Source organism: Poecile atricapillus, chromosome 21 (genome assembly GCF_030490865.1).
Source record: "Poecile atricapillus isolate bPoeAtr1 chromosome 21, bPoeAtr1.hap1, whole genome shotgun sequence".
In the NCBI taxonomy this organism is placed as follows: Eukaryota; Metazoa; Chordata; class Aves; order Passeriformes; family Paridae; genus Poecile; species Poecile atricapillus.
In genome coordinates this window covers 10,597,298-10,622,018 of record NC_081269.1, presented here as the reverse complement: position 1 = coordinate 10,622,018, position 24,721 = coordinate 10,597,298, and the positions used below count along the sequence as shown (strand labels likewise).

At 47.9% G+C, this 24,721-nt stretch overlaps 1 protein-coding gene across 5 annotated transcripts in view; it reads right to left on the bottom strand.

Moving 5' to 3' along the window:
- The window catches only part of TSPOAP1 (TSPO associated protein 1), a 36,133-nt gene extending 11,642 nt beyond the window's left edge, over nucleotides 1-24,491 (bottom strand). For 3 of the 5 annotated variants that reach the window (XM_058854047.1, XM_058854048.1, XM_058854050.1), the window contains exons 1-13: nucleotides 20,639-20,758; nucleotides 20,143-20,247; nucleotides 19,363-19,413; nucleotides 14,581-14,764; nucleotides 14,063-14,283; nucleotides 13,120-13,229; nucleotides 11,215-11,324; nucleotides 8,985-9,800; nucleotides 8,331-8,482; nucleotides 6,553-7,119; nucleotides 5,173-5,472; nucleotides 4,720-4,902; nucleotides 514-1,629 (exon numbers count right to left, since the gene is read on the bottom strand). In XM_058854047.1, the coding sequence (XP_058710030.1) occupies nucleotides 514-1,629; nucleotides 4,720-4,902; nucleotides 5,173-5,472; nucleotides 6,553-7,119; nucleotides 8,331-8,482; nucleotides 8,985-9,800; nucleotides 11,215-11,324; nucleotides 13,120-13,229; nucleotides 14,063-14,283; nucleotides 14,581-14,764; nucleotides 19,363-19,413; nucleotides 20,143-20,244 (3,912 nt within the window). In that variant the 5' untranslated portion in view covers nucleotides 20,245-20,247; nucleotides 20,639-20,758. Of the gene's footprint in view, nucleotides 1-513; nucleotides 1,630-4,719; nucleotides 4,903-5,172; nucleotides 5,473-6,552; nucleotides 7,120-8,330; nucleotides 8,483-8,984; nucleotides 9,801-11,214; nucleotides 11,325-13,119; nucleotides 13,230-14,062; nucleotides 14,284-14,580; nucleotides 14,765-19,362; nucleotides 19,414-20,142; nucleotides 20,248-20,638; nucleotides 20,762-21,470; nucleotides 21,561-22,216; nucleotides 22,301-23,015; nucleotides 23,124-24,384 lie in introns of those variants that run through there. The other 2 variants (XM_058854049.1, XM_058854051.1) reach the window with 2 other exon arrangements.
- Nucleotides 24,492-24,721: the final 230 nt, after the last annotated feature.

Sequence of the window (24,721 nt, the reverse complement as noted above, 5' to 3'; positions counted from 1 at the left end):
GCCTCCAAATGCAACATTCCTCTTCAGGGACACTCTAGAGCTGGAAAGACCAAGGGAGCTGGAAAACAGAACTGAGGACAGGCAGGCGCCCTGCCAGGCACTAGTGATGAACCCCTTGGCGAGGGTGAAGATGCAGGAAAGGGCATTTCAAGGGGAGGCAACATTACAGTCAGCATCTACACAAAGATTTCACCAATCAGCTTATTGCACCAGGGATTTTCATTTGGATCTCACACCCTCCTGCCATGGGGAGGGAGACCCAGTGTGAAAAGGAATACTGCATCGGTGACACTTGGTCAGGGAGCAGGAAAAGCAGAAGCAGCTACTACAAGAAAAGCCACGGAGCAGCACAGAACTACAGAATCTCTTAGATATTCTTCCAGACAATCCTAGAGGAGGGTCCTTTCTCTGGACAACACTGAACAAAGCAAGATACAGGCAGGCCAGGGAAGCAGAGGGAAGCCAGCACCACTGCAAGCTGCTTCAAAGCCAGAATAGCAAAAGTCACCCAACCCTTCTGTGCAAGGAGGTGCTACGTATCCCCTTCGAAGAATGTTCGAGCCTCCTTCTCCAGCCAGGTGACTTACAGTCCAGCTCCCAGCCCTGCTCCTCAGAACTGCTCTCACACCTTGGGGCTTCCTTCTCCCGGCAGAAGAACTGTAGGTGCCCGGCCCACTCCATACCCTGCTCTTCCATCATCTCTAGCCTGGTCAGGTCCCTTCTGCCACCCGGGTGGGCAACCTCAGACTGACTGGAACAATCACTCCAGTCTCCCTGGCAGCTCTGGGACCTCTCTGGCCACAGCCTGCTCTCTGGGGAGGATGCACAGGTTGAATCCTGATCATCTTCGGAGTCATATTCGATGTCTATTTCCAGGCTTCTGGGGCTGGGGCCGTGCGTTGCCATCACAGCAGGTTCTGCCCCCCCAGCTCCTACTGCTCTTAGGGCTTTTTTCTGTAAGGTGCCTTGTCTGGCCCGGCTGTACAAATCCAACCCCTCCTTCCCACCGGCACTGCTGACAACATTCAGCTCCTCCCTGAGACTGGGAGCTCTGTATAACCCGCTCCCCATCTGGCTGCAGTTGCCCAGCAGACGACTGCAGTGCTCTGTTGGATCACTCTGTCTCTTCCTACTTATCTCAGGCCGACTCCGGATCTTCTCTCGATAATTATTTCCCTTCTTCTTGCCCCAAGAGGGACTTGTCCCACTCCCAGACTTTGGATCGTTCTCCTGATAGCCCCAGTTCCAGTGTGCCTTCTTTTGACTGAAGGCCAGCTGGCTAAAGGCAGGATTTGCACGGTCAGCATCCGCTCTGCTCTCCTTAGCACCGTGCTCCCCCTGCGGAGTCTGAGCATACACATCCACAGAGGTGCTACTCCCATCTTCCTTCAGAAATGGCTCCTTGCTGTTGGGTGGTTTCTCTGTTCTTCCTGAATGGTAGGTCTGTGTTTCCAACGAGTCTTGAGGGTCTGACTTTTCTTCTGTAACACCCTTCTCATCTTCATCTTCATCCTCATCCTCAGTCACTTCAGGGATGCTGAATAACTTCTTGCTGTGGTTCTTCTGAAGCGGGAGCTCCAGGATCCTCTCCAGAATCTCCTCATCGCTGTCAGTATCACAAAGATCCATCTGTACCCAGACCCCGAGAAAAGCCACAGCCAGGACAAGCAAAGGAAAAAAGAAAGGAAATAAACATTAAAACAAGAGGCAAAGTGACCCTGATTCCCTCCCAGCAGAGCAGGATGGAGCTGTGGCTGCAGCAAAGCAAGGGGAGAGGGCAGAGGGAGCGATGGATCTTCTGGCAAAAGCAATCGATGAACCAGCAATGTGGCAGGAAGCGAGGAAGGCAAATGCATGGAAGAGCTCCCTCCCAGCCTCTCCACCTGCAGCACCTCTCATCCTGCCACAGGAATGATGATTCCCCATGGCTTGGCACCCTCAGGCTGGGATGGGGGCAGGAGAGGTGCTGTCCCTCCATGGAAGAGCTGAGTGGGCTCTTCTGTCCACAGGGCTGAGCCTCAGCCTGTGCTCACCCACGGAGCCACGGGTCCCCCTCAGCTCTGTCCCCTCCCTGGAGCACAGGGAATGGCCCTTCCCATCTCCTAGCAAAGTGCCACCCTACTGCAGGTTCCTGTCTGCAAATCCAGGAGCAGAGTTCCCACTAAAACAAAGGAAAACCTTTTACCTCAAAGGGCCACAAAGACATGAATTTCACTTGCAGACGGGTGAGAGCCTACCAGGTTACAGAAAATTTTGGGGACAGCAATGCTGAATTTTAAAATTTGTTGTGGATCAGCTGTAGAATTTATAGGTCTATTTCTTATTACATTAGTGCTAACATAAAAAGTAAAAGCCCAGGTGCACAGTGTCATTTTGGTAGGAAGACACCTCTGGAGGTCTCTTGTTCAACTTCCCAGACAAGTTATATCATTATGTGTTCTAAAGGCACTTACAAATCACGTGTAGCTACTGATATTTTAAACTACAGCCATGAGCAGGTCTGTTCAGAGATAATTAAAGGCTGAACCACAGTGTGGGAGAAACAAAGGCAGTTGCAAGCTGTCTACTGATAGATTCCAATCTCTGTATAGCTTTTTCCAAGCAAAAGTTGGTCTTGAATTGTATTTAGAACTGGTTGAAGGGGCCTCCAGAGGTCTCCAGTTCAGTTCCCTATTGCAGCAGGACTGCTGCCAACAATAAATCTACGTCTTTGCTCAAATGAGGTTTGAAAACATCCAAGAATGGAAATCCTGAAACCTCTGGGGACCAGTCCCAAGGCTGCACTGCCTTCCTAGGAAAGAGGTTTGAACTCATCTCTAACATGAACATCCCAAACAACAGCTCATGATTTTTGCCTGTTTTAATGTATCATCTCCCAGAAACAAGAAGACTCTGTCACTCATCCCTTTAACCACCATGCAAATAGTTATAGGCAGTTACAAAATCTCCCACTCAACTCCTCTAGACCAAAACTGCCTCAATTATCTCAAACTCTCCTTACAGAATACATGCTCAAGGCTCCTGCCTTGTTAGCACCATTTAGCAATATGGAGAATTCATAAATACAACCATAAAATAAGTTCAGTAAGACTTCTTTTAGCTGTTTGCAAATTTGTGGCTTCTGCTTTTGAGTTTTAATATAATAAATTGTTTCAGCAATTAAACAACTTATTTGAGGATAAACATTTTAAAAGCAGTACCCCTCCCAGTTCTCATCCTCTGGATCCTGCAAGAGTTGGCTGAGGAGTCTTGAGGTAACAGAAAATTTAGTTAAATATGCAGAATCCTAAAAAACAGCCCTATTCCAGTCACATCCCCTTCAATCCATAAGGCAGTAATGGGAGCTCTGTGCCCTAAAGCTTCCTGCCCCTCATGTCCTCTCCCAATTCAGCATCTTGTCACCCTCACTCTGTCACTGCCAGCACAGAAAACAATCACTTTATCCAGTCAAGAACCACCAGTTTGTTCAGCTCAACAGGACATGAGCAGGGTTTGGTGGTGTTTTTCAGAAAAAACCCCAACCAAATAAAAACATAAGGCAAATAAAACACCTAGGGGGAAAAAAAAAAAAAAAAAAAAGACAAAGAATAGTGTTCTTGGTTGTTCTTATTTCCTTCTTTCTCTTTCCAGGAGACTTGTTTTTCTTCCATTTTTTTTCCCTGTCCAATCCCAACAACTGGCAACCCTTCCAAAAGCCTCAGAGGCAGCCCCAGCCCCTCCATCCACAAGGCTCTCCTGGGGCTCCTGATGTGCTGCACTGCAGATCCAATCTCTCACCTGGGAAGCAGAAGCCCCTCCAGAAGAAAAGGAAATTTACTCCAGTCACTGCACTCCTACCATTTAGTGCTCACCAGCCCCATCCCTGCAGAGCAGCAGCCACACAGGGCACCATCAACTACAGATGTTCTTCAGGCACATGAAAAATAAAAGAAAGGGTGCTTTCTTGCCATCCAGGCGTATCACATCTCCTGCAGAGCTTTTCAATTTCCCAGTCTCTCATCCTCAGTGCTTTCCCTCATGGACATTCATCCCAACTGATGTAATCTGTATGCTTACACACCAGTTGCAGGCCAGGCAGTTGGAATCACATTCCCACAGATGCATTCAGACCAGATTTACCTCTCTGAGCATGAATTAAGCTGGTCACTAACAGCTCAGCTCAGGCAGGATTTCATCCCTTACAGCATTTGAGCTGCAAAGCCACAACTCTGCTCCTACATGCCATCCCTGGCTACAGAAAGCATCAAGGCCTAAGCCAAATAATCACAGAATCAGGGAATATCCTGAGCTGGGAGGGACTGCAGGGACTGAGGCCAGCTCCTGGCCCTGCACAGGACACCCCAACAATCCCACCCTGTGCCCGAGTGCATTGACTGTTTCCTGTTTACTATCTGTGTTAAGAACTCAACCAATACCATTGATTTTAACTCTGGATTTTAAACATTAAAAACATTAAACATTAAAACCCCTGTTTTTTAGACATTACACATCACATTGTGTGCTTTTTCCAACCAATTAAACCCTGACTCCATTCATTACAAACCAATACCTCTCCCTCTCCCAAAGAACTTGTGTTTTTACTACCTTGAGCCAACACTGGGAGTAAAAGCAGAGCAGCAGGACCTCAGGAAAGGCTCAGCCCAGCCCCTCCTCCTGTGGGTTGATGGCATGGGATGGCTGCACCGGCGCTCCCCGCAAGCAGCACTCAGGACAAGTTACCTTTTCCCCATTCTCCTGGGAACATGGCTCTCTCTGGTCCCATTTCTTCTCTTCCAGAGCATCTGAAGACAGCTCTTCTTCTTCCTCCTCTTCCAAAATATCTGAAAGGTCAGAACTCCGGTTGTGCTCAGTGAAAAGTGTCAACTGTCGGCGGCCCATTTCCGACAGTTTTTCTTCTTGCTGCTGAAAAGCAAAACACATTTTCTCAGTTGTCCCAGACTCTATTTCAGCAACAAAGGAGCATTTTTCCTTTCTCTGAGCACACACACAGCTCAGGTGTGGTAGGAAAGGAAGTGGGCAGCACCCAAGGGAGTGGGTCGTGTGGACACACACAGACATCAGTCTCACTTGACAGCCTGCAGAACAACACTGCCTAAGGCTGGAAAACTCAGGAGGTCAAGCACAGTTCACATCTGTCCACGGGCACACACATTCAACCAAGGTTAAACAAACCTCTCTTTTCACTCTGGACATTTCTTTCATCACCTCCTTGCCAGAAGACAACCTCAGGAAGTCCTGGCAGCTGCTCCCACTCATGTTTCCATCTTGAAAGGTGTCCTGTGTGGCCCCAGCCTGGCTGGGGGAGGACGCAGGCTCTGGGTTCAGGTGCTTCTCTGCCTCTCTCTCCGTGTCAGCACTGGGACCTTTGGGTGCCTCCTCCACAGAGCACACGTGGCAGGTTTCTGTTTGCAGCTTCACCCCACTGTCGGTCAGGCTTCCCAGCTCTGGTAGTTTGGTTCTTGACTGCTCCATCTGGGAAACAAACCAACACTGAAATCAAGGGGAGGTGTCTCAGACTACTTATGCACCAAGAATGAGTCCTATGACCCCAAATTCTTTGACCCTCTGATGTGTTCTTTGCTGTAGGGTTATGAATGTTTTGGCAGGCAATTTACAGCTGGGAATGTTGGCCAGCCCTGGAACAAACCCCTCCCTGTCCTCAGGTCCCACGTGGGTAAATAAATCCAGCAGTTGACCCAATGCACTGTGAGCTGCAAATGACCAGGAGCTGATCACTGATCTTGGACTCAACATCTCAGTTCTTCTGGGTATTGAGCTGGTCTTTGGGCTTGCACCCACCATGCTGCTGTTGCTTCAGCAATTCTCAGAAGTCTCAGCCTATCTCTGAGCCTTCACAAGGACACACTGCCATGATTAATAAAGTTGTGCTGAATTTAACAGTTTGAAACACTCCAATGAGTTCTGATGTCAAAAGTCAGAATGGGAAATAGATCCTTTTCCCTTATGTAATACATCCCACATCAGGAGAGCCCGCTTCTCCATGTTCACAGAGAAATCATTCACTATCATTATATGGCTCTCAGACATCCTCACCACTGTCCTTAAAGAACTCTGAAAGGACTCACTCACCCTACTGGGAATTCCACCTGGAATTTTACTCACCCACTGGAAACTCCAAACAACCAGTGTCAGAACAGTTTGCCAGTTCTGCAGCCACTGCTGCCTTGCTCTGCTATCCACTGAGGTGTTCTACCACTGTCTTGTGCAAACCCACCAGACTGGAGAAGGTCCCTTCAAGTCAGAGCACAGAAATGCCAGACTAACATGGGAACATCTTTTTAACCTTCTAACTCTGCAAATTCTTCCTTTCCTCACTCTGTTCCTCATCTGCTAGCAAACAGAATCAAACTGTACCTTCCAGGTACCCAACAGCAGCCAAGATTCCCTGACAGTTTGCCACTGCTGGATGATGGCCCAGAGGCAACACTGTGTCACAGAAGGGGGCTCAGGGGCATCTTGTCCCACTCCCCAGAAAGGATTCACTGCCCTTCCCTGCACAACTGGCACTGGGCAGGAGATGTAAGCACTTACCTGCAACTCTGTCCCTTCAACCAGCTGTTGCAATCCCGGTTCCTGGGGAGGGCCAGGCTCCGTGCCCTGCCCTGGGAACACTGTGCCAGCTTGCTGGGGAGGCACACTGAGGCATTTCTTGTCTCCCACAGTGTCCAGCCTCTGTGGGGAAGTACCTGGAGCCTGCACCAAGGAAGCACTAGGGGAGGGGAGGTGTGGTGGGGAAGAGGCTTTCTCTGTCAGGGGCCGTGCTGAGCCAGCAGGGCTGGAGGATGGGTCAGTCAATTTGGCATCTGAGCTCTCAGCAGGAATTTTCTGTCGGAGTGTGGCTGTGTGCTGTGGGCTGCAGGCAGGCAGTGAGGCCCTGGGGCCCCCCCGGGGCAGTCTGGAGGGGACAGTGGTGCACACAGGGGAAGTGCAGTGGGAGGATTCCAGCAGGACGGAGGAAATCTGGGCTGGAACCGAATCCACGGACTCCCCATACTGAGACATTGTCCTCACAGAAACCTCACGGCACACCTGGAACATCTGAAGCTGGGACAAGTCCACCAGGACACTCCCAGCTGTTGGAGAAGTAACTTCTATCACCTGTAAGCAAAAGAACAGGAAGGAATTGTTTATTGTGCACAGCTCAGCCCTTCTGAGAAGAACAATTCCCAACACCCAAAGGCAAGACAAAACCCAAAGCTCTGGAGAGCAGCTGTGCAGAATTCCCACCCTTCTGCACAGTATCTGGGAAGAATGAACAGTTCAAGAGAAATTTGAGAAACTGAACAGTCTGCAAAAAATGAATATATTCACTCCTACTCCAGATTTTAACCCTCCTTGTTTCCTAAGCTTTGAAGAGCTTTTCCCTTTTTTTAGGCAGCTCTTTTGACTACTTTCCCAGATGCCTCCTTTTTCTGACCTGTGAAGATGAAAAAGCATTTCCACAACAAAAGAGCAATTATCCAACACAGCATCATTCTGGTCTGCACTGTGCTCCTTCAAACATCATGTGTGTACAAGACCAGAGGACACCATTCATACAGAATGTCCTTGGATGTTCTGTATCAGTAACAGCACTGAACCCTGGGATGTTAAAACCATTGAATGGTTGGGTTGGAAGGGATCTTAAAAACCACCTCAATCCAGGCCCTGCCATGGGCAGGGGCACTTTCCATGTGGAGCACCCCAGGTTGCTCCAAGCCCTGCCCAACCTGGCCTTGGACACTTCCAGTGCTGGGGCAGCCAAAGCTCCTCTGGACAATCTGTCCCAGGGCCTCATTACCCTCACAGGGAACAATTTCTTCCCAATATCCCATCTAACCCTGCCCTGTGGCAGTGGTAGGCCATTCCCTGTGTCCTGTCCCTCCATCCATTGCCCAAAATCCCTCTCCAGCTCTCCCAAAGCCCCTTTAGGCTCTGGAAGGAGCTCTAAGGTCTCCCTGGAGCCTTCTCCTCTCCAGGTGAACACCCCCAGCTCTGCCAACCTGGATCTTGAGCAGAGGGGATACAGCCCTTGAAGCATCTCCATGGCTTCTTCTGGACTCACTCCAGCAACTCCACATCCCTCTGATGTTGGGGGCCCCAGAGCTGGAGGGTCCTGCTCCAGAAGCACCTCCAAAATCTGGACAGATGTTTTTTGTGGTGTGCATCACAGACCCCAAGCAATGTCCCTTCTCTGCTCACTCTTTTCCAGGCCAAGGACTGTCACTGCCTCCTCAGGACACCTTCCTGGATCCAGCTTTCCATGTCTTAAAGTCTTGACACCTTGTGCTACCCCTACAGCAGCCCCAGCCCCCCTGCACAGTCAGTACCTTCTGTCCATCCGCATACACGGCATATCCAGTGACCCGGACCCCGTTGGAAGATCCCTCAGCATCAATGGTGACAGGTAACCAGCTGATAACCAGGATACCTGGAGAGGGACCAGCTTCTACCTGGACATCCAAAGGAGCATCAGGTGTGCCTGTGAGAGACCAAACACAATTTCCTCTTGCTTACCTGGCTACAGCATAAAGCTGAACACTGGTTAGAATCAAAGAGCAAACTCCCAACCAGACCTGCCCCTGCAGAACTGAACTACAACAGCCAGGCCAGTCCTGGGAAACAACAGACAGAACCAGAGAAAATAAGATGCTCTTGTTCTGTGAAAGCTTTAATGCACAGAAAACATAACTTTGCAAAAATAGCTGAGGCCAAGATGCAGCAACCCTTGGAGCAAGATCATGGCAAACCATCTCTTCCCTGCCCAACCAGCTGCTCCAATCAGCAGAGAGCATGTCCTCCCAGAGCAAACGAAAGCAAAAGGGATAATCGAATTTTAAAATAAAGGAAGAAAAACATTTAAACAAAACAGTGCAGCACCTCAGGCTTTGGGGACCTAATCAATCTCGCTTCCCTTTGCCCCATGGCTTCCCAGCAAAGGGCCAGCTGAGCACAGCCTCTCCATGTGCAGAGGCCTGCGGTACCTGCTAGAGGGGTAGTGAAGTGTATCACAGCTGAGTCCTGCTCCTGTCCCTCGGGCACCTCTTCCCAAGGAGTTTTCATGGGCCGGGCCTCCAGCTTGGCCACGTACTGGGTGCTGGGCTGCAGGTTGCGGAAGGTGTACCAGTACACGCCCGGCTTGGTCACATCACACTCCTGCCCGTTGAGATACACCCCATGGCTGTAGTTGCTGTTGCAGGGAAGCCACGTCACCTCTGCTGACGTGGCTGTGACACTTCTGACTTTCAGCATCGTTGGTGCCTTGCCAAAATCCTGCCCCACAAAGAAAGTGCAGCGCAGTCTATCAGAGCTGCCGTGCGCCGTCACCGTCTGCACGGACACACGGTAAGCCCTGCTGTGTAAATCCAGCTTTTCTATCACTGCTTTGGTCTGAAGGCCACTCTTCACGTTCTGACGTAGCTCTTCATCCACATAGATGTTGTAGCTTTGTATGTCTGGGCAGCCAGCTGGCAAAAGAGGTGGTTCCCAGCCTACAACTATGCTTCTGGCAAGCTGCTTGATAAGAGTCAGTTTTCTTGGGTAAGGCACTGCTGTGTGACTAACAGGCTCCTCCTGGTCTCCTTCTGCTCTGCTGGCCAACAGACTAATACTACTCTCTTCAATGGAGAACTCACTCTTATCTCCACTGCTGGTGCTTGCACTGACCAAACTTTTCTCCTGGTATGAGCTATGGGTGAGATCATTCAGCTCCGGAGGCAGAATCGTCATGAGGTCATCATCTGAAACTCGCTCAACAAAATTGGAGGGGACCAGCCCTCGCCGGCCATCCATCAGCTCCCCTAAACAAAAAACAGGACACCTGTTACCACTGCTCCTGCCATTGAGCCTTCCAACTCAGCTGTGAGGACTATGGGACAATATCTATGTTGGGTAGAACTGCTCTGCAGTCAGGAGTGGAAAAAACCTCAGGGAGGTTATTCCTGGAAATGTTTCCTGATTTCCTAGGGCTTCCCTTGTTAGGTCCCAATGGACACAGTGAGGAAACTCACTGCTCCACACATTTCAGAGCCAGCTAAGTAAGAAGCTGGGTGTGTCATTATCTAAAGGCTTTCTCCTTCTTCATTATCCCATTGGTTCTCATCATAGCTCTTTCACTACTTTTTTAGCCTTCCCGAACTATGCAGATGGATGATTTTATGTCTTCTCCCAGCCATATAGATTTGGGGTTTGCAGTACTTCCTCAAGAAAGTCCATCTTCCCAGCTTTGTATTTAGCTCTGGCCTTCCATTTAGCTCCCTCCTTTCTTAACTCCTATACTAAAGGTGTCCCAAAAAGACTTGTGGGGACAATAGATACACAGCACTTGGTCTGTGCAGATCCATCAAACCATGGATGAGCAGCACAGAGGGACTGCACTGCCTTCCCCCTTCCAAACTCTACCTACAGCAAATCAACTGAAAGCAGGGAAAGCAGAGAAGGTCAATAAAGAATAACCTCTTTAAACAATAAACAAATATATAAATTATAAGCTTGGGAATAGAAAGAAAGAAAGAAAAATGAGGCAGAGCAGTCACAGAGCAAGCAGTGCAACAGACATGCATTTGTCTCAGCTTTTGCAAAGCACTCCAGGGAATCAGGAACCATCACCCCTTAAGCAAGTGGCTTCACAAAGAAACCTCAGCACAAATTTACAGACCACAAATCTTGGTTTCAATTCCATCCACCTCTTTCTTAATCAACCAAGATCATGTTTGCAAAAAGGCCAAAACAGAGACACTGTGTGACACCAGCGAGGGTCCCAACTGCAGTTTGAGTTGATTACTGTATCCCCTCTCTGCCAAAAGAGCATGAAGCGATGGAGCCCATCACCTGCTGCAGTTCCTGGCTCACAACAGTTACTGCAAAGAGGAAAACAGCCCATCTGCAGAAGGGTCTGAACATGTTCCTCTCCATAGTGATGAAGGAACCATATGGGGGTTGAAACCATTGGGGATGAAACCTGAAACTTGCTGAAAGTAGTGGCAAAATTTCCACTGAAATCACTAGACCAGGATTTCATAGCTTAGACTTCATTTATTCATAACATAAATAAAGCCATTTCCAACAGGATCTTCTTGTCCTTCTAACACACTAACTATGGGCAGAAATGCTTCATCTTGAGGTTTCAAGGTTTGCTAAATTTCTCTCTCGTTTTCTGGAGAGAGATCAACTCTCCATAGCAGTTCATTCACATTTCATTTTACTAAAACACACCTTCAAAGAAGCCATCTTCATCCATGTCTCCATAGATGTAAATATATTCTCCAGCAGTCAGCGGAAGCTCTGCCTCTGGATTTTCATTCGGTCCATCAAAAGGATTGTAGCTGAAATAATTACAATTGGAAGACTTAATTTGCATAGGAACCTTCCCAGCCACACATTATAGCTGTGATGCTGATAAGCCTTCAATTCACTGGGAATGCATCCACTTTGGCAAGCAGCAAATTCCACAGACAAAGGTGAAGACTGTAGTTTACATATGAAATTATTTAATAACAGATAATTTCTGAGGAGCAGAACAGATGTCTTGTGACATCCAAAGGAAAAGGGATATAAAGATGCTGAGGGAACTGGAGCATCTCTCTGAGGACAGGCTGAGGGAGCTGGGCCTATTTAGCCTGCAGAAAGGGATTTTATCAATGCACAGGTATATTTAGGGTTGGTGTCAAGAGGAGGGGGCCAGATGTTTTCCACTGGTGCCCAGCAATAGGACAAGGGGCAGTGAGAACAAGCAAACAGGAAATTCCACCTGAACCTGAGGAAAAACTTCCTTGAGGTCGAGCAAGCACCGGAAGAGGCTGCATAGAGAGGTTGTGGTGTCTCCTCCCACTCTAACCCCACATTTTAAACAGCATTCCAAAAACTTCACCAGCAAGAAAATTAGAAATACATTGGTGATATAGCTTGGACTCCAGGCAGTTCTAACCTGCCTACCCAGGGATCCTCAATCAGAGGGTCTCATTTCACAGGAAAATGCCTCATGAAAAACCTTTATCTTTACAAACACCTACTGCCAATTCTTGCCCTTTACCCCTTAAAAGGGATTTAATCATGCCAAAGCAATGTTTAACTCTCTGTAATCTGACTGAGACCTTATGGGCCCAAGACTGACATGAAGACATCGACCACATTTGATGTGCTCCTCACAAGCATGGAATCATCCCCATTCTCTTCCTCCCAATTCCCAGTGGAAAAGCTGATGGATAGCTAATACATTGAACTGTAATGATTTGGGCTTGACCATGATGGCTCAGTGAATAGCAAGAGTTATCAAAAAAATGTGGGTTTATTCAGTGCTTTATTTCCCTTTTAAAGATTACAGCCAGAAACATTGTGACCAAAAATTTCAGGAATTCTAAACTGAAATTTTCTTAATTGTTGGGATAAGATTTATTGGAGAAAACTTCTTACACTATTCTGAAAAAAATAGACAATTGAATGAATATGTTAGGTTGAACTAATTTTCAACAGAGAATGATATTCAAAGTTTTGCACAGTGCTGTTCACTGAACATCAACTGAGCTTAATGTGCTTTTGTTGAGCTAAGCCTAGATTGCACAGGAAGTAACAGGTCTCAAATCATTCAATCATAGAATGGTTTTAGCTGGAAGGGACCCTAAAGCTCTTCTCATTCCACCCCCCTGCCATGGGCAGAGACACCTTCCACCATCGGGTTGCTTCCAGCCCCAATGTCCAGCCTGGCCTTGGGCACTGCCAGGGATCCAGGGGCAGCCCCAGCTGCTCTGGGCACCTGTGCCAGGGCCTGCCCACCCTGCCAGGAACAATTCCTGCCCAAGATCCCATCTATCCCTGCCCTCTGGCAGTGGGAAGCCATTCTCTTCTCCTGTCACTCCAGGCCTTTGTCCCAAGTTCTTCTCCAGCTCTCCTGGAGCTCTTTATGGCCTGGAAGGAGCTCTAAGGTCTCCCCAGAGCTTTCTCTTCTTCAGGCTAGACACCCCCAGATCTCCCAGTGTGAAAATCCCATGGAGAAATAAAATAAAAGGTCTAACCTATTATTATCCACTTGTAAGAGTGGTGAATCCTAGAGAACATTGTGAAGTAGGGAACTGTAGAAAACCTGTGTAACTTCACAGAGCACAAGCAATGGCCACTCAGTACCTGTATCGAGCCAAGAACACCTGGAGCTTTGCAGGGCCTTGGTTGCCTGGCTCTGGCATGAGGGAGATGCTGTCAACATCCAGTTCTTCCATTTCACTCGCAGTGTCCACCTAAAAATGTTAAAGATAAGGGTCTGAGTAAAGGAACACTCATAGTGTCTGTACACAGTGAACACATCCTTTAAACTCCTGCCTGGTGTCAGTCTGGCTCCTGGGCTAAGGACCATCTCTAAGAATGACTTTTTAGGTGAGGAAGTAGTAATAAGACACAACACCTCCAAGGTGGACCTTCAGGGCTTCCAGTCAGACATCAGCAAAAACTCCTTGCACAGGTGGGTGATACAGCCTTGGGAACAGTTCCCAGAGTTGGGGGATCTCCCTTCTTGAAGAACCTGTAGCCTGAGCTCAGCAAAGCCATAGCCACACTGATCTAGAGCTGGTGACAGTCCCACTGGAGCAGGAGATTGGATGAGAGGCTCTGGAGACCTCTTCCACCCCACACATTCATAATTCAGTGTGTTGATTTCTTGCTACCTCTAAATGGTAGCTGTGCCTGTGTGTAACACAAATGTCAATTTGAACAAAGGAGCTCTGTTGGATGTTGGGGTCTTTAACTGCTTCTGTCCTCCCCAACACCTGTAAATCCCACTCCTTCTCCAAGCTCCCAGACACTGTCTAACCAGCTGTCTCTGTCATGGAGCACAGCACTATATTCAAATGATCATTACAGACATGGCATCCAAGGTAATTTCAGTATTTTCCTACAGTTTTTCTCTTGTTTACCCCATTTTCTTCAGGCAGCTGGAAGGGAATGAATACAACCTTCCTGCTGAATGCCTGTGACCTTACTGAGGAATGAATCCAACTTTACTGGCGCTCTCAGCAACGAATTTATTCCCTTCTGGCTGGAAAGCACAGGCAGCAGACGGGACTCTCATACTGACCTCTGGAGTTGGGCAGGATTTTGGGCTGTTCTGCATGGATTCAGATTTTGAAGAGCTGGACTGAGACTCTCCTTTCTTGGATTGTTTCTGAGCACTGGTGGGAGCAGCTGGGGAGCCCAAGGTGGTGTCTGGCCCCTGCTGCAACGGCTCCAGCTCATCACTCCCTTCATTGTGAATCTTCTTTGTGCTCTGGTGGGGGAGCAACCCAGGAACAGCTGACTCTGCAATAAAATCAGCTGTCCATTAGTTACAGCCACAAGCAGGATACAGGATCAGCAACAAGCATACCAGGGAGCAGCCCAAGTCTCTACAAATGTGCTTTGTTCAGATTGGACACCTGAGCTCTCGCTGGCCACAGAAACGCCAACTTCTCTTTACAAAATGAACCAAACTTATTTACAGTAGGGACAGAGATGCCAAAATTATGCTAAACATTTGCATTAGCTCCTTTAGTCCTTTCCCTTTACACAAGTATCAACCCATTTTTCAAAGCCCTCTCAGGCACATCTGACAATTACCCTTCTCCCAGCGGGGCTGCGGGGCGGAGCTGCACAGAGCAAGGGGCAGCTCCGAAGTCACCAGAGTGGAAGTGAGAAGGTTGATTTTCCCTGTTTGAAGGCGGAATTGCTGGAGTTCCTGTGACAGGAGGCTGAACTGCTCTGTTTGACTGCGACACTGGTCCTCCAGATCCTTCACCCGGGCCTGCCAAGAGAGAACAAGATGAGGAACAAACCTCTGTTGAAACACTGAGGTTCCAAACAGGATTTGCTTTTGCTGCATCTTTTCCCAGACTCCAAGGAGCTAAAGGATACTTTTAAATGCCCTGCCTAGGAACAGTCATTGGAAAGTGGCAGCCTCACACTTCTACTTGTGTTAGAAAAACCGAGGCTCATCATCTCTGAGGAAGCCGACTACAAACTCCATTAGGACTTATCCCTAAAATTCTGGGTTTGAACTTCAGTATTCTCTCTCAGTCCTGCACGAGATTAGATGAGGTAGGTCAGAGATAAATAAGCCTTAAAAAGATTCAAAAGGCTTTCTATGGCTTTTGGACCATTACAATCATGTCTCCAAAAGGAATTGCTCTCCCATTTTTATCCATCACTCTAGAGGCTCAAGCAAGCCCCCAGAATCTTAACCTGATCTCCCCACCATTCCAGGCAGGACTACCAACTGTCCCTCCAGACCTTGGCTCCTCCAGGCACTAGGAAGGGCAGAGAGCACACAGACCCATGTTGCAGAACTCTCCTTTGATGTGGGAAGCCCACACACTTTCCTCCCTGATCCTACAGGGATGATTTATTCCAGGCAAATGCATGCTGAGAAGAAAGTTACACCTCAGCAAGACGAGGTGCCAAGGAGCCTTGGGAAACACTATGGAGCGGGAATGACACATTCCTGATAGAGAACCATTTGTATTTTCCCATATTTTCTTTTCACTGTCTCTAGAACTTCCTGATAGAGAACCATTTGTATTTTCCCATATTTTCTTTTCACTGTCTCTAGAACTTCCCCTTACAAAACACGGCTGATTCCTGGCTGTCTTTACACATCCCCACATTCCCCCAGCTTGTAGGCAGATCAATTCCCAGGTGTTTGCAACTGCTCCTTCCCCTCCTCTCACTGTTTCTTGTAAGTAAGATGCACCAAAACAGATGACCACACTGCACTCTTCAAAAATTTCCATTTTACCAAATGTATTTGAAGTGTTTTTTCTCCAGCCAACTAAAAAATAAACAATGCCTTGAAATATTACGTGAGACAGAAAGTCTGAGCTTTTAAGCAGCTCTAAAAATAACATTTCTGACACAGAAAAAACTCTCTCTTTGGTCTCAGAGCAATATAAAACCTTTGTAGCTGCTCCCTAAGGATTTAGCAGGGTCATGCATTTTTATTTGACTGTGACATATCTGTTTTAGGCGTTTCAGTTTATTATTTCTTCCCTTCCCAAGTCCAAAGGTGCTCTCATGCGCTAAGGAAAGCTTGATGAAGTCTCTCAAGTTTGGCAAGAACTATCTCTGAACTGAATTCAGATGCCAGGACTAACTTCCAGATGTGTCTGTGTTATCCACTTGCTCAGAATCAAGCCTTTGTTTACTAAGTCACGGTGCACAGGATTCCTCTGGCATTATGAGTGTTGGAATTTACTTACAGTTTGGATTTTCCACATAAACACTTCTCCCCCACAACATTACATCTTAATAGAGAAAAGAAACCCTCAATAGTAAGAACAGTTGCACTGGATCAAAGGAGGGCTTCCTCAAGTCCAACATCCATCCCTGATCCCACCTTGGGACAGGGCCTACAACAACAGACAGGTACAGAATGACTGCAGGACCAGAGGGGGATTTCCTCTCTTCTCTGGAGACATGAGCCAGCAGATGCATCAGGATATTGTGTTTAATAGCATCATAATAGTACCTTGTCCTGTAAATTCATAAACCACAGTTTAAATCCATTTACACTGGCAGCCAAGACAACAGCCCAGATAATTCACAATTTAATTCTAAGACACCTAATTAGTCAGGTGTCTTTTCAATCTGTTATTCCAAACAACATACAAACACGCCTTAAATACTACTGCCACATCATACACAAGGTGTACTTCTAGCAGCTACTTGCAGGGGACTGCACACAGCTGGGAAGCAGCAGGTTTCCAGGACAGTGTTGGGAGGCAGGAGGATAAGAAAGAGAAGGCCCAAGGACATGGCCAGGAAGTTCAGGGGACTAGCAGGATTCAAACTCCAGACACAGACAAGACTTCTGTGTCTAAGCCCAATCCCAAAGGGGGAGAAAGTGTAGTCTCCCACAACAGGGACTGGACTTCCAGAAGAGGCTGCAAGAGCAGGAACAGAGCTTTGGTGGGGTCAGTTTAACCACCAGCTCAGGAACTGATTCCACACACCCAACCAACACCAGTTCAGCCCCATCTTCTAAGACTCTCTCACTCTTGGCTGGTCTGTTCCACTTCTCCAGCTCATGCTCTCCTTTCAGATGTCCCTTGCTCCCTTTCTCCGTATCTTCTGCTATGTACTTTTGAGATCAGAGAATCCCCATCTTTCTAGAAGGGAATTCTGTAGGTGTGCAGTCCAAGCCCTTTTAGCACTTGCTAAAAGCAGGGCAGATACCAAAGGAATTAAAGGAACAGCCATAACCACATCATTGTGGGCACAACTTCTATAGGATGTCAGCATACCCCAATGAAGTCCTTTCCTGAGAGTTCCCATCACTTTACTGCTTTTTTGACTAACTTGTGGCTGACATTTTTTTTGAAAATCCCCTACCTCCAACCCTGCACCTCCTGTGCCAGCAGGGAATTCTGAGCCCACCACCGGGCATGTTTAGTCCCTGTTCTCTCTCCTCCACGTGCCTTTGCACAGTCAGTGTCATCTGCATTTTATCTCCCCATTCCTCCTGAGATTTCTGCCAGATCAGAAGGTTTTAAAGAAGCTTTCTATCAGCTACAAACCTCAGCACTTCTAAATCAGCCTTCTTTCCAAACCACCTGTGAACAGGCCAGCTAGCACAGCTCCCAGGCTGGAACTTCATTAGTTACCACCTCTTCTGGGAAAAGGATTATCCACAATCTCTGTTTCCCATCTTCCACCCAATTACAAAGCCAGCAGGACCCGTCTTCTTCTCCATGACACTCATTTGCAACGGTGTCACCACTGCCTTTGGGGTTTGAAGGAAACATTTCACTCTTGGACTGCAAAGATACTTAATTGTGAAGGAGCACAGTTGGACAATTCTAAAAATCTGAAAGTGCCAAAAAAAGTAAGCTCCTAATTCTAATTGGTCAAGAAAGCAAGGCACTTAAAGAGAAAAGCAGCTGCTCCATCAAACTCATAGTGGGAGCTCCTCTAATTACATTTATTTCTTGGCAGTAACACTCTTGCAATCTTTTCCAGAGTATAGTTAAAACAAGAATATCAAGCAACTGTCAAAGTCAGAACAGAGGGGAAAATGTCCTGTTTGACAGCATTAAACCAGTACCTGCATGCAATCCAAAGTACTCTGGGAGCAAGAAGAAAAGCAAGAAGAGATATCAAACCACATCAGCATTTACACTACAACACTCTGCCAAAGATAACCCAACCCTCAATTTGAATGAAATTGTTTTCTCACCAAATTACAGTGTCTGCCTTGTTCTATACTGAGATTCCCACCTCATTCCCAGAATCATCTGCTTGCCAAACAAAGGCTAAATCTTACACACCAAATGCATGAATGAGATAACCAGGCATTTTTGAGGGCCTCCAAATCACAGTGTGCTTTGAGATAAATGACAATATGCTTAGAGTGGCTGCTAAATTTCAAGCCCCCTTTTCCTAGCACATTGCACTCACTCAAAAATGAATGGAATGGACATTTTGTGCCCAGACCTTTCCCCAGGTCTGAGACCATGGAGTTCTGGGAATCAAAGCACAGCTCAGAACCTGGCTGTGACAGGATCTTAAGCAGCTGACAGCCTTCTCAGTCCTGCATCCTGCTCTTACGTCACTGAAAACAAGCAAAACTGAGCTCTGGCCCCCTCATTTCCCAACAAAACTGGATTCCTGGAAGGAGGATGTCTCCTTTTGTATCTATGCAGTGCCAAAGGCAGTTGAAATCTTGTTTCATGTAATTTGGAGCTAAGATTGTGCTTCTCTCCATGGCATTTCTGCACACACCCCTTTCCATACCCTGCTTACCCCTGTCACTGCCTTATCTCAGAACTACAGAACACCTGAGGCTGAAGGAGATCACCTGGAGCACTGGGATCACCCGATCCAAGCCCTCAGCTCAGAGCAGGGCTGGCTGCTGAGAGCTCTGTACAGTTCTGAACACCTCCAAGGAGAAAGACTCCACTTATGACAATCATGGGACAGAACTCCTCAAACAGGAAAATGGACTACACTCATTCTTCATCAAGATCACATCAAAAAGCAATTCAAGCACATGTAAAAAAGAAATACATAGCACAGGCATCTCAAACCCCCTGATTATGCCATACACTGATGCTCACAGTTTAATTCTAAGACACCTAATTATGACTGTGATTATAATTAAGTAATTTAAATGACTATTTTAGGCATGATCTGAATGAAGTAACTTATCTAAGGACTAAGAAGGCCAGGATATAATTCCCCCAACTTTGACCCAAATATTACTTTCATTGCAGCAACATGTTGCATCTGATCAAGGCACTACAGCATTTTGCACAAGAACCAACAAAACCCAGGGCATCCAAACTGATATTATAAACAAAAGGTACCAAATCTGGAGCCACAAATCCCTCTTGTTTCTTTCTGTCTTACCTCTAGAAGCTGTACTGCTCCCTCATGTTCCCTTCTTGCCTCTGCCTGCGCCTAAGGAAAAATAAGGAAAGGAGTAAATCAGAAATCAGCCAATGTGAGTTCACTTCTACTGTCTGACTACCTTGGTAGTCCATTGTAGACTGGAGCACTGGTCTGGTGAGGAGCAGCTGAGGGAGCTGGGGAAGGGGATCAGCCTGGAGAAAAGGAGGCTCAGGGGGCTCTTCTGGTTCTGCACAACTCCCTGCCAGGAGGGGACAGCCAGGGGTGTTGGGATCTGCTCCCAGGGAACAGGGACAGGACAATGGGAAATGGCATCAAGTGGTGCCAGGGCAGGGTCAGGTTGAATACTGAGGAAATTTCTTCACAGTCCCTGGCACAGACTTCCCAGTGCAGTGGTGAAGTCACCATCCCTGGGACAGTTTAACAGCTGTGTAGATGTGGCTCTTGGGGACACAGGTCCGTGGTGGCCTTGCAGTGCTGGGGAAACAGATGTGCTTCATCCTGGAGGGCTTTTCCAACCTTAACGATTCCATGATTTTATGATTTAAACCACTGTACAGTTTGGGAGCATCTCTGGGCTCTGGACATACAGCAGGGAGAGGTCAGAACTGACATCCATAAACAAAGCCCTTCACTTTGCTCAGATACCAGAATTCACCTGGACTCAGACACTCTTACTCTGTAAACTCACATCTGCCTCCTTCATGCACACCTCCAAAGGAAACAAGGTGCAGGAGTCCATTCAGAGAGGAAAACGTCCCCTTGTCACACCCCACATACCTGCTGCAACCGCTGGACCTCCTCCTGCTTCTCCTGCAAGACTAGCAGTGCTTCCTTGTGCTCCACTTCCAGCTGCTGCCTCCGCTCAGCCACATTTCTCATGTGCTGCAGGACAAGGCACATACAGCTGAAAGGTAACACCACTGAAACCCTGTCCTGTGTTCCACTGATGGCCACAAAGCCAAAGCAGGGCCTGTATTTAATGTCATCATTGCACAAAGTAAGAAATTCCCATTGCAAGGCAGAGCAACACTGTCACAGAAAACCCTCAGGTCAGCAATGGCCACCTTATCTCCCACCCAAATCTCTGAAGCAGCCTTTCCAAAGCACCTCTGCCCACTTTACAAAACCATGTTCCAGGATCCTGCAGAAGCAGAACTCCCACTGGAAGCACAGAGACAAAAGAATGGTCAGAAAAGGCAAACAGACAACCAGTGCCATTCAAAGGCAGCAGCTGGTTTAGGACAGTCCTTTCAGCCAAGTGGATCCTACTGACCTTCAGCACCTGCTCTAGATTCTCCAGCTTGGTTTGGAGTCCTTGATTTGTCTGAATTACTGAATCCCGTTCCTTAGTCACTAAAACAACCTGCAGTTTCAGGTCAGCATTCTCAGATTCAACCTGAAGAGAAAGGATTTTCAGTGAGCACAAGCAGTCATAGATGTTCCTTGTAAAAACAACGGAGACCAGTCTATTTCTGTGCTTTCTGTTGGCAGTGATACCAAAATCAGGAACCTCCTCTCCTACATGTTTTCACTTAAAACAAATAAATGAGCATTTGTCCCAGGCCTCAATGTATAACACTTTATTTGCACACTGCTTCTCTCCCTAGATTCATCTGTCCTCCCTTTTGCAAGGAGGGAGAGGCTGGGATGGGAACAGGCTACAGAACAAAGAGATAAAAAAAACAAGCACAGTATCTCTAAGTATTTTTAATCCTACATGGTAGGATTAAACACAGAGAACAGTACAGAAAATTCAGCAGCATGCTGAAATTATCTTTGCCTCCTCCATTTACCACAAGGAATTTTTGGTTCCAGGGTGCACTATGGCTTGGTGACTATCAGCAATGCAAGCAAAGACAAACATTTCCATGTACAGCAGTTATTAAATATGTAGGAAGCCTTATGCATGGTGGCAAATTGACACATGGGACTGACAAATGACTTTCTAACTCTTGTGCACTAGATTTGTCCAGGGAAGAACCTGGGAACAGAAGCCCAGATCAGCACATGACCATTACTGAGCTGGAAACTTGAGAACAGCCTGTTCTTCTCAGAGAGTTTTGCAGAAGCCAATGCTGCCAACCTGACAAAGACACTGCTTTTACCTGTCCTGCCCACCCAGCCTTCTCATTCAGCTGCAAGTTCTCTTCGGCCAGTCGTGCATTTTCACTCTGCACCTCCTGCAGCTGGATCTCCTGTCCAGAAAGAGCAGGAATTACACCATGACCCTGTAACTCCCCCAGATTACCCTGCAGAGAAGCTCCACTGCTCCTGTTTCCTGATGGTGCAGGATGCTGGTGAAACACTGCTCAAGGGCTGGGAAGCAACAGTGAGCAGCACTGCTCAAACAGAACCCAGCCCTGGACCAGACAACGGGGTTGGGCCTGGATGACCTTTCATGTCTCTTCCAACCCAAACCAGTCTGTGATCTCTTGAGCAAAACAAAGCAGAAACAGAAGGGAGAAATCCAGATGTTCTGCTATGAGCTGCAAAACCCCGCTGAAATTAAACAGGATTTCAGTCAGCATGAAGCACAAGAAAATGACAGTGGGATGGTGTTATTACCACTTCAATGCCTGTGAAAATAGTTAAGTATCTCCCCAAGTTAGCAAAGGCCACGGAATTTCATTTAGTGATTTGTGTAGCTGTATTCAACCCACAGGTAGCTGAAAGACTAAATAAACAATCCCAGCCTTAAGGGCTGGAGCCCCAAATTTGAGACACTGTTCAAATAAATAGAAACACTGGTGATTCCTTATTAAGATGAACTGAAGAGAAACCAAGAGGCACACAACAACTTAGCTCCTCCTCTCCCATTATGCTCATAATAGTAGACAACAAGAACACTTACTAGCTCTTTGCATCTTTTATGCTTTTTCCTCACTTCATGCTCAAGGTTTTCACATTTTTTGCGCTTTTTCTTGAGTTCAACTTCCTGCACGAAACAAGCAGAAGTAGATCAGCACACTCTTACAATGCATATGAAATTCAAGCCCAGCCTCTCAGACCCAGTGCATTAGTTATTTTTATTTTCTTATGAAAATATCTTTGTGACAAACTTAAACAATGTAGAAACCAAGGAAGATTTTTCTGAAAGTTAGGAAAATCAAAAAATAAAACAACTATTCCTCTCTTCCCTAAGCCTTCAGTCTGGAAACAGTTCTGCTCCCACATGCATGGACTGTTCCTATTTATACAGAACAGTAGAGAGGAGAAGGTCTGGGGGACAGAACAACAGAGCTGTATAAACTTTTCATCTTTAAACACCAGCTGTATGATTTTAGCTCCTATTCTAATTCCAGTGACACCTAACAGAGCACAGACATCCTCTTGATCTGCAGCTACTCACTACCCGTCAGATCAACAGGAGCTGCTAAACCTCCCTGTGCACTGTCTTAATTGTTGGAATACACAAGGGACACATTCCTCATCCACATCTGTCCCTAGCTGAAAAAAGTCTAAACCAAACACAGCACAGAACCTTTTTTGTTTCCCTCTCATTTGAGTGACATATTCCCCTGCCAGCCCAACACCTGGAGCTGCCACCCAGCAACACTCTGCATGCAGATGGCCTGTGTTTTCCTACCAATTCCCCAAACTTCCCACTTTTGCAGAGCAGCTCCTTACCCCAAACCAGGTTCATAACTCACCAGCTGCTGTATCTGTTTAATGCTCTCCTGGTTTGTTACTGCGCTTTTAGGAGGAAAATTCTCATGGCCTTCAGACACAGGTCCCAGCGGTTGCACACCTGGTTCCACCTGAAAGCAGAAGAGATTCCAGAGAGCTCAGGGACATCCTGAGACTACAAAGCACGCTAAGGGAAAAGGGACTCTTCTGGCAGTACCACACAGGAGAACGGTGCTCCACAGGGAACTCCTGATCTCTGAGCTGCACCACTTGACATGGAGAAAGCTGGACACCTGTACCATGAGGAAGCAGCAGGACTTTATAAATCCACCTCAGCCTTAGCCTTCAGCTGACCTCTCCTTAGACATGGGGTTCCTCATTTCATTCTGCACCCCTTCAGTGCTCGGGGATCCATGGGATGAGGTCTGAGCTCCCTATATAGCCAGTCATTAGGGCACTGTCTAAGCACTATATCTGGGACATGATTTTTGACTTGAAAGACGTAGGTTTTATCTACATCTATATTCATAGCTCTTCTGCTGAAAGCCTGAGAGCTACAGGCTCTACTGAGCCACCACTGGGCAAGGGGAGGGTTTTCTCTTGGGTAAATACTAAGTAAAAATTAGAAGACTGAAAATGAGGGAGAAGGAACTGTGCTCTGCAAGTATTGATGTAGCAGAGACAAACAGTGATGAGGGCCTCGTGACACTGAGTGATTATAGAGACTAATAACAATTTAATAAAGAGTGCTTAGACAAAAGCATTCCTTTTGGGAAAGGGAGAGAAAACTTCATTATGCTATCATATAAATCAATGCCACAGCGTCCGGGATGCTGCTGCACGCTGCTTCCCCAACACAAAACCGACAGAGAAAACACACAAAGGAGACAAAGATGATGAACACTGAATAATGGACGAGGCTGGAAAGAAACAAAAGAAAAAAAAAAAAGGCTGAAGGAGAGGGGTCTATAAATCCAGGAGTGAATTGGAGTAGATGGACAAGGAATGAATATTCAATGCATCTGCTGTAAGAGCCGAGGGGCAATCAACGAGAGCAGCTGGAGGGAAGGCGGGGGAAAGACGCGCAGCCCGATCTCCCAGCGGGGGATGTGGGATTCTATCACGCTGAAAACACGGGGAAAAAGCCCCCAGGAGCCAAATCCTCTGGAGCCCGCGGCTCGGAGACCCCTGACCCGGCGGCCCGGGGAGCGCAGCGGCAGCCGCGGCCCGGCCCCGCGGAGGCCCCGGCCCGGCCCCTCCCGGCGAGGCCTCGGGGCCGCCCGGCGCAGCCCGGCCCTGCTCCATGGCGGCGCTGCCCCGTCCGAGGCCCCGCGGCACCCCCGGCCCAGCCCCGGCCCGCTGCAGCCCCGCTCGGCCCCTGCCCGGCCTTACCTGTGGGCTGCGGGGCCGCGGCGGGGGCGGCGCCCTGAAGCGGCCCCGGATCTGCCGGGCTGAACCACTGCGGCCGGAGGGGCCCCGGCGCCTCTGAGCGCGGCCGCGCCGGGCGGGGCCCGGCCGCACCTGGCCAGGCCGGATTCCGCCCCTTTGCTCCCTGCAGCTGCCTCCAGATGAGGGACCCCGATGCTGGACCGAGTCCAGAGGGGGCCCCGGAGCTGCTCCGAGGGCTGGAGCCAGGCTGGGAGAGCTGGGAATCTTCACCTGGAGAGGAGAAGGCTCCAGGGAGACCTCAGAGCCACCTCCAGGGTCTAAACGGGGCTCCAGGAGAACT